The sequence below is a fragment of the Canis aureus genome, chromosome 5 (genome assembly GCF_053574225.1).
Source record: "Canis aureus isolate CA01 chromosome 5, VMU_Caureus_v.1.0, whole genome shotgun sequence".
In the NCBI taxonomy this organism is placed as follows: domain Eukaryota; kingdom Metazoa; phylum Chordata; class Mammalia; order Carnivora; family Canidae; genus Canis; species Canis aureus.
In genome coordinates, this window is record NC_135615.1 from 36955974 (window position 1) to 36966273 (window position 10300).

General features: G+C 40.4%; 1 protein-coding gene across 1 annotated transcript; it reads left to right on the forward strand.

Moving 5' to 3' along the window:
* The first annotated feature begins 307 nt into the window (after positions 1-307).
* PCDHB5 (protocadherin beta 5) lies at positions 308-3363 on the forward strand. The gene has a single exon (XM_077897561.1). It carries the CDS (start codon positions 341-343, stop codon positions 2726-2728), a length of 2388 nt encoding a protein of 795 aa, XP_077753687.1. The 5' UTR covers positions 308-340; the 3' UTR covers positions 2729-3363.
* The last annotated feature ends 6937 nt before the right edge of the window (positions 3364-10300 follow it).

Here is a 10300-nt window from a genome sequence, read left to right on the forward strand (position 1 = left end):
TAATGAGAACTTTGATTCCATACCAGTCACAATTTGGAACGAAATGGCAAATACAATGTGCCATAGTGAATAAGGACGCCTGGTGGCGCTGCAGGCTAGCAGTCTGAACGAAAGGCTCCGTGGCTCTCCGCGACGCCATTAAGCTGGGAATCAGAACAATGAGCGCTTCCTAGAAAAAGGAGGCATTTTAGGTAAGATCTAGGGGCAGATATCTTCAGAGAAGACATCATTCTAGGCAAGTCAGTCAGAAATATCTAAATCGAGGTTATTTAACCAAATCATCTGGGTTGATTGCATACAGACTTGAAGAAACTGCATCTTCTTGAATTGGGTCTGAGCAATGGAGACTGCGCTAACAAAAACGCCACAGAAAAGGCAAGTTATCTTTCTTGCTATATTGTTGCTTTTGTGGGAGGCTGGCTCTGACGCAATTAGGTATTCCATGCCAGAAGAAACAGAAAGTGGCTCCTTTGTGGCCAACCTGGCAAAAGACCTGGGGCTCAGGGTGGGGGAACTGACTACTCGGGGCGCGCGAATCCATTACAAAGGAAACAGACAGCTCTTGCAGCTGGATATGGAAACCGGGAATTTACTGCTATATGAAAAACTAGACCGGGAGGTTCTGTGCGCGGCGACCGATCCCTGTATACTGTATTTCCAGTTATTACTGGAAAACCCGGTGCAGTTTTTTCAGGCTGATCTGCAGCTTACAGATATAAATGACCATTCCCCAGAGTTCCTAGACAAGGAAATGCTTCTAAAAATCCCAGAGATCGTTCAGCCAGGGACCATATTTCCTTTGAAAATAGCTCAGGACTTAGACATAGGTATCAATACTGTGCAGAACTACACAATCAGCTCAAATTCCCATTTTCACGTTGTCACTCGTAATCGCGGAGATGGCAGAAAATACCCAGAGCTCCTGCTGGACAAAGCGCTGGATCGGGAGGAGCAGTCTGAGTTCAGGTTAACCCTCACGGCGCTGGATGGTGGGGCTCCGCCCAGGTCTGGGACCACGGCAGTCCGCATTGAAGTCGTGGACATCAATGATAATGCCCCTGAGTTCTTACAGTCGCTCTATGAGGTACAGATCCCCGAGAACAGCCCCCTAAACTCCTTGGTTGTCGCTGTCTCTGCCCAAGATTTAGATGAAGGAGCATATGGGAATGTTGTCTACACTCTATTCCAAGGCGATGAAGTTACTCAACCATTTGTAATAGATGAAATTACAGGAGAAATTCGTCTGACAAAGGCATTGGATTTTGAGGCAACTCGACACTATAATGTGGAAATTGCAGGCACGGACGGCGGGGGTCTTTCAGGAAAATGCACCGTAGCTATAGAGGTTGTGGATGTGAATGACAACGCCCCTGAACTTACCATGTCTACGCTTGCGAGCTCTACCCCAGAAAACTCACCAGAGACTGTAGTGGCTGTTTTCAGTGTTTCTGATCCAGACTCTGGAGACAATGGTAGGATGGTTTGCTCCATCCAGAACGATCTCCCCTTTCTCCTGAAACCCACATTCAAGAACTTTTACACCCTAGTTACGGAGAGACCATTGGACAGAGAGAGCCAGGCGGAGTACAACATCACGATCACCGTCAGTGACCTGGGGACCCCCAGGCTGAAAACCCAGCACAACATCACCGTGACGGTCTCCGACGTCAACGACAACGCCCCCGCCTTCAGCCAGACCACCTACACCCTGCGCGTCCGCGAGAACAACAGCCCCGCCCTGCACATCGGCACCGTGAGCGCCACCGACAGAGACGCGGGCGCCAACGCCCAGGTCACCTACTCGCTGCTGCCGCCCCGGGACCCGCACCTGCCGCTCGCCTCGCTGGTGTCCATCAACGCGGACAACGGGCAGCTGTTCGCGCTCAGGTCCCTGGACTACGAGGCGCTGCAGGCCTTCGAGGTCCGCGTGGGCGCGGCCGACCGCGGCTCGCCCGCGCTGAGCAGCCAGGCGCTGGTGCGCGTGCTGGTGCTGGACGACAACGACAACGCGCCCTTCGTGCTGTACCCGCTGCAGAACGGCTCTGCGCCCTGCACCGAGCTGGTGCCGCGGGCGGCCGAGGCGGGCTACCTGGTGACCAAGGTGGTGGCGGTGGACGGCGACTCGGGCCAGAACGCCTGGCTGTCGTTCCAGCTGCTCAAGGCCACGGAGCCCGGGCTGTTCGGCGTGTGGGCGCACAACGGCGAGGTGCGCACGGCCCGGCTGCTGAGCGAGCGCGACGCCGTCAGGCACAGGCTGCTGGTGCTGGTCAAGGACAATGGCGAGCCGCCGCTGTCGGCCAGCGTCACGCTGCACGTGCTGCTGGTGGACGGCTTCTCGCAGCCCTACCTGCCGCTGCCGGACGTGGCGGCGGCCGAGGCCCGGGCCGACCCGCTCACCGTCTACCTGGTCATCGCCTTGGCGTCCGTGTCGTCGCTCTTCCTGTGCTCGGCGCTGGCGTTCGTGGCGGTGCGGCTGTGCAGGAGGAGCGGGGCGGCGTCGGGGGGTGGCTGCGCGGTGCCCGAGGGCCACTTTCCGGGCCACCTGGTGGACGTCAGCGGCGCGGGGACCCTGTCCCAGAGCTACCAGTACGAGGTGTGTCTGGCGGGAGGGACTGGGACCAGCGAGTTCAAATTCTTGAAGCCTGTTATTCCCAAATTTTCACCCCATGGCTCTGGCGAAGAAATAGAGGAAAGCACCACCTTCCGGAATAGTTTTGGATTCAATTAGAGATCAGTCATAATGCCGTGAGTTTTGTCATTTATCTCTAATTTCCCCCCAAAGACCAAGTTTGAGAGCGTCATGGAGAAAAACCCCACCTCCAGGTATGATGTCTTTTTCGTAGTGAATTTTCCTTTGAACTTCATCTTGTACAGTTTTGGAAAACTGAATTCTATGTCATTGCATTTATTTATACAGTGCCACCCAAATCAACGCATGCAGTTTTTTTCTGAATTGTTTGCTCCTGATGGTATTTGTCAGGATGAACTATTTTAATGAAATCAGATCTTGTTTTTCTCTGTATTCTATCCATTGTTTCATTACACTCTAATGTTTTTGATGCCAAATAGCCAAAATAAAAATGTTTTAACATAATTTTGTTTTCAAAGAAATACATGCACATGATAACAAATGTAATGTGTGAGAAAATCTGATAAAAAGCAACAGTATTCTGGGGATCTTGGTGGCTCCATTGGTTAAGCTTCCGACTGTTGATTTTGGCCCAGGTCTTGATCTCAGGGTTGGGATCTGCCTGTGTAGGGATCTGTGCTCACTGGGAAGACTGCTTGAGATTCTCTCTCTCCCTTTCTCTCTGCCCCGTTCCCGCTCTCTCTCTTAAATAAATGAATCTTTTTTAAAAGCAACGATCTTTTATCTACTCTTCTTTTCTAGCTCTGATTCACACTGGCAAACATTTTAAAAAACATTTTATTACAGAATTATACATACAGAGAAGGGAAAAAATCCTACTATCAGCTCAGTGTGTTTTCAGAAAGTGAACATACTTGGTACCAGTATCATGATGAAGAAATGAAACATTGCTAGCATTTCAGGTGCCACACAAATTACTCCTTAAAGTCACTACCAGCCCAAGTATAACAAACATCCTGACTTTCAGTACTATGTTTTAGGTTTTGCTTGTTTTGAATTAACATAAATAGAATAGTAGAATATGAACTGTTTTGTGTCTGGCTTCTTTCACTCAACATTATGTTGATGAAGTTTGCGATATTGCTTTTATTTTTAGTTTTGTTCTCGTTGCTGTATAGTATTCCACTGTATGAATATTTCACAATATTCTGTTTGAATAATTCTGCTTTGAACATTCTCATACATGTCCTTTGTCAAACATGCATATGCCTTTCTGTTGGTATATACCTATGGATGGAATTGCTGCTTACCTACTAAGCACATGGTTACTTTTAGTAGATACTTCCAAATAGGTTTCCAAAATGGTTTGTACCAATTTACACTGCTATCAGTATGGTCTGGATGTACCAGTTCCTCCATATTTTTGCCAACCCTTGGTGTTGTTTTTCACTTTATCCTTTCGGAAAGAACTTTAAAACATTTTATTTCTAGTTCCTTTTCTACTCATTTCTTTATTACTGAAGAATATGCTTGTAATTTTTCATAAACTTTAAACAATTTCCTCAATTTATTGCTACTGTTGTTTAGTACTCAGCACACTTAAAACTTCTCATCCATCCTTTACATATAGTACTATTTTCCAGTACTTCCCTGCACAAACTGAAACCCTTATTTATTATTCCACTAACATTTATTGTCCCACTAACATTCCTTTGCATTTACCTGTATAACAGAATAGAATGCAATTCTTATTTTTTTCTCTTACCTCTTTCTCCCTTACACTTTCAGACCTCTATCAAATTAACTTTTACTTTTATAGTCATGGTTGATGACATTTTTTACTCTATGACCACATGTAAGAATTCCCCCTCTTGTCTGTAGATCAGTTTTAGAACCTGACAATCAATATTAAAATTTCACCTTTAGTGACCATATAAATTATGAATGCCTTGCAGCCAAAGATCACCAGGAACACAGAACAAAGTTGGGTTTATTGACTTGTAATGAGGGAGACTGCACATCCTGGGAAACCATGGGTCACCTTAGTAATAGTGCCTTAAAAAGGAACTATATGTTTTGGGCTTGTGATAGGTGATTTAGCATAGGGTGCAAGGAAGTAGCCCTGGATTGGATGCTTTCAGTGAACAGGAGTATTCTATTATAGGGTCTTTTGTTGAATTTTATTTAGGAGATGACAAGAACAAAGTGAAGTTAAAGCTGTAATTGTTTTTTTAAAAACCAGCATTCACTTCTAATAAGCCAGGGCAGAGGACTCTGATCTTCTTTTTTTTTTACAATGTTCTTATTTTTGTCACTACTCATGCATTATTATGATATCATCTTATTGTGGTTTTGTTCCATCTTATCACAATGATCTTTAATGATGTTGTTTGTGAAGTTGTTGATATTCAACAGGAGAAGATCATGGCGTATTTGTGAGTGCCAGGCCAATTCCTATTTATAAGAGGCTGATTTTCTTTTTCTCAAAATATTCATTGCACTGTAAAATTCCTAGAAGAAAGCATAGGAGAAAAGCTTCATAATGTTGAATAAGAGGCTGATTTTCTTTTTCTCAAAATATTCATTGCACTGTAAAATTCCTAGAAGAAAGCATAGGAGAAAAGCTTCATAATGTTGAATTTGGTAATGATTTCTTAGGTGTGACACCAAAAACAACAATAACAAAAAATAAACAAATGAGACATCAAACTTAAAAACTTTTATGCATCAAATAACACAACAATGAAAAGGCAAGCTATCAAATGGGAGAAGATATTTGCAAATCTTTTATCTGATGAGGAATTAATGTCCATAATATTTAAGAACTCCTACAACCCAACAAAAACAACAAAATACCAAGTAACCCCACTAAAAAATCAACAAAGTACTTGAATAGCCATTTCGCTGGAGATCATATGCAGATGGCCAACAAAAATATGAACAAATGTTCAACATCCGTAATTTTTGGAGAAATGGAAATCCAAACCACAATGAGATATTACCTCACACACATGAGGATGAACTGTTATAAAAAAAAAACCAGAAAACAGCAAGTGTTCACAGCCATGTGGAGAAACCAGTACCTTTGACAATGTTGGTGAGATTATAAAATGGTGCAATTGCCAAAAAAACAATATGGAGGCTCCTCAAAAATTTAAAAGAACTTCTATATGATCCAGCAATCTCATTCCTGGATATATATCTAAAGGAATCGAAGGCAAGGTCTCAAAAAGATATTTGTGCACCCATATTCATAGCAGTAGTAATCAAAACTGGCAAGAGATGGATACAATCCAAATACCCACAAACAGATGAATGGGTAAACAAAATGTGCAGTGTGTGTGTGTGTGTGTGTGTGTGTGTGTAAAGAATGGACTATTAGGGGCGCCTGGGTGGCTGAGTTGGTTAAGCATCTGCCTTCAGGTCAGGTCATGATCCCAGGGTCCTCTGCTCAGCAGGAAGCCTACTTCTCCCTCTCCCTCTGCCTGCCGCTCCCCCTGCTTGTGCTCTCTATCAGATAGATAAATAAATAAATAAATAATAAAATCTTTAAAAAAATGAATAGAATATTTTTCAGCCTTAAAAAGGAAGGCAAGCCTTCACATGCTACAACAGGGATGAACTTTGAGGGAATTATTCTAAATGAAATGATATAGTCACAAAAAGGTAAGTACTGTATGATTCCACTTAAATCATATATGTAAAGTTATTAAATTCATACAAACAGAAGTAGAATGGTGGTTACCAGGGACTTGGGGAGGAGGTAAAGAGGAGTTTTGTTTAATGAGCATAAAGTTTCAGATTTGCAAAATGAAAATGTTCTGGAGATCTGTTTCACAACAATGTGAATGTACTTAACACTAACTGAACACCAAAATATGGCTATGATGGTAAATTTTATGTTATGTTTTTATTATTTATTTATTTATTTATTTATTTATTCATTCATTCATTCATTCATTCGTTCATTCATGAGAAACACAGAGAGGAGAGAGAGGCAGAGACACAGGCAGAGGGAGAAGCAGGCTCCATGCAGGGAGCCCGACATGGGATCCTGGGTCTCCAGGATCACGCCCTGTGACGAAGGTGGCACTAAACCATTGAGCCACACGGGCTGCCCTATGTTTTTAACCACAATAAAATATATTGTTCATTGCAGAGCCATATTACTTAGTGATAAGGACAATGTTTTCTGCTCCTTTGATCTATTCTTGTGTTCCTGTGTCATTGAAAATAGAGTGTTCCTAGAATCAAGATCAAGTAGATTCAGCATTTTAAACTCCATCAGTTGGCTTTAACATATCTTCACATATATTTAAATCAGTAATCCAGGTTCTCATATTTCTTATCTGAAGCCCAGAATTCTATATCCAGTGAAAATATCTTCCAGAAAGAGAATTTGTTGTCAGTACACCTACCCTAAAAGAATGGCTGATGGAAGTTCTCCAAATGGAAAAGAATCCATTTTAAAAAAAGGAATCTTGGGACTAAGTAAGAGATGTGGCTCGATCTAGGGTTGTAAGTTCAAGCCTCACATTGGGTATAGAGATTGCTTAAAAATAAAATCCGTAAAAATTTTAATTAAATAAAAAAGGGAGTTCCTGGCTGGCAGTTGGTAGAGAATGTGAATCTTGATCTCAGGGTCATTGGTTTGAACCCCATGATGAGCATGAAGCCTACTTTTAAAAAAAGGGAATCTTGGGATATTAGTGAAGGAGAAAAATACAGCAAACAAAAATATGGGTACATGTAATAAAAAATGTCCAACTGTATGCTGCCTACAAGAAACTTCACTTCAAATATAATGATATAGGCAGATTGAATGTAAAAAGATGGAAAATATATTATGCAAATGTTAATAAAATATATCAGGAGTGACCATACTAATGTCAGATAAAGTAGACATCAGAAGGAATAAAATGTCCAGAAAGTGGGGAAGAAGTTGACAGAGTAGGATATTATATGATGATAAAAGAGGACATAGCATTCCTAAATATGTATGTACCAAACAACAAAGTTACAAAATAAATGACATAAAAACCGAAAGGAGTCAAAGGAAAAATAGATCTACAATCAAAGTTGGATACTTCAACACCCTCTCTTAACAAGAACAACTAGATAGAAAATCAGCAAGAACTCAGAACTAAACAACACCATCAACCAACAGAATCTAATCCATATTTATGGAATTCCTAGCCAAAAACACTAGATATACATTCTTTCCAAATGCTTTCAGAAAATATACAAGATAGACTATATAAACAAAGCCATAACACAAACTTTAACCAGTTTAAAATAATTTAAATCATATAATGTGAGTTCTTCTATCACAATGGAATCAAACTAAAAAATAAGAAAAATAACAGCAAAATATTTAAAAACCTGGACACTAAACAACACACCTAATTAATCCGTGGATCAAAGACAAAGTCTCAAGGGACATAAAAAATATATCAAGCTGAATCAAAAATGAAAAGACAAATTAAATTTATAAGACATAGTTAAAGCAGTGCTGAGAGGGACATTTATGACACTAAACGCATACATTAGAAAAGAGGAAGTCTCAAATCAATAATCTAATCTCCCACCTCAAGAATCTAGAAAAAGAAGAGTAAAACCCAAAATCAAGCAGGAGAAGCAGGAGGAAGGAAATATTAACATAATAGGAGAAACCAATGAAATCCCCTAAAAAAATCAATGAAATAAAAAGCTGGTTCTTTGTTGTTTGTTTGTTTGTTTTTTAGAGAAGGGAAGGGCAGAGAAAGAAAATGTTAAGCAGGCTCCATGCCTAGTTCAGAGCCACAGGGCTCAATGTTCTCACAACCCTGAGATCATGAGCTGAGCTAAAATCAAGAGTCAGAAGCTTAACTGACTGAGCCACCCAGGCACCCCTGAAATCCTCTATATTTTCAAACTTTCCTGCACCATTTCTCCTATCAATTCAGAGGGTTCTTTAAGTGATTGCTTACATACCTCTATCTATGCCTTAAATTATTGTTCTTCCTTACATATAGCTAAATTAAATAAGATTTTAAGAGATTCATAATAAAATTAAAGAAGATTTTTAAAAAATAAATTTATTTTTTATTGGTGTTCAATTTACCAACATACAGAATAACACCCAGTGCTCATCCCGTCAAGTGCCCCCCTCAGTGCCCGTCACCCATTCACCCCCACCCCCCGCCATCCTCCCCTTCCACCACCCCTAGTTTGTTTCCCAGAGTTAGGAGTCTTTATGTTCTGTCTCCCTTTCTGATATTTCCCACACAAAATTAAGGAAGATTTTAAGGTTAGTCTTTATCTTTCATTTTTAGTAAATTGAAGAATTTTTATTCTTAATTTTTTTGTTTTTAAAAATATTTTATTTAAATTCAATTAATTAACATATAGTGTATTACTAGTTTCAGAGGTAGAGTTCAGTGATTCATCAGTTGCATATAACCCTCTGCTCAGTACATCACGTGTCCTTCTTAATGCCCATCACCCAGTTACCCCATCCACCCAGCTACCTCCCCTCCAGCCACTCTGTTTGTTTCATATAGTTAAGAGTCTCTTATGGTTTGTCTTCCTCTCTGATTTCATTTTATATAATTTTTCTCTCCCTTCCCCGATGATCCTCCATTTTATTTCTTAAATTCCACATTTGAGTGAAATCCTATGATAGTTGTCTTTCTCTGATTGACTTATTTCATTTAGCATAATACTCTCTAATTCCATCCATGTTGTTGGTAAGATTGGTAAGATTTCATTGTTTGATGGTAGAGTAATATTGGTAAGATTGGTAAGATTTCATTGTTTGATGGTAGAGTAATATTCCATTATATATATATATATGTATATATATATATACACACATATTTTCCTTATCCATTCATTTGTTGATAGCTCTTTCCATAGTTTGGCTATTGTGGACATTGCTGCTATAAACATTGGGGTGCAGGTGCCCCTTTGGATCACTATGTTTGTATCCTTTGGGTAAATACCTAGTGTAATTGCTGGGTCATAGAGTAGCTCTATTTTCAGCTTTTTGAGGAACTTCCATACTGCTTTCCAGAATGGTTGTACCAGCTTGCATTCCCACCAGTAGTGCAAGAGGTTTCCCCTTTCTCCGCATCCTCGCCAATGTTTGTTGTTTCCTGACTTGTTAATTTAAGCATTCTGACTGGTGTGTTGTAGTATCTCATTGTGGTTTTCATTTGTATGTCCCTGATGCTGAGTGATGTTGAGCATTTTTGCATGTGTCTGGTGGTCATTTGTATGTCTTTTTTGGAGAAATGTCTGTTCATATCTTCTGTCCATTTCTTGATGGATTATTTGTTTTTTGGATGAGTTTAATAAGTTCTTATTTGAGTTTAATAAGTTCTTTACAGATTTTGGATACTAATCCTTTATCTATTAAGACTTTTCGAGTATTTTCTCCCATTCTGTTCATTGTCTTTTAGTTTTCTCGAATGTTTCCTTTACTGTGCAAAAGCCTTTTATTTTGATGAAGTCCCAGTAGTTCATTTTTGCTTTTGTTTCCTTTGCCTTTGGAGATATGTCTAACAAGAAGTTGCTGCAGTCGAGATTGAAGAGATTGCTCCCTGTGTTCTTCTCTAGGATTTTGATGGATTCCTGTCTCACATTTAGAACACTAGAATTTTAAAAATTTATAATGGAATGAAAGGAAAATAAACATTTATAGCATAAAATGGAAACCAGCTTGAAGAG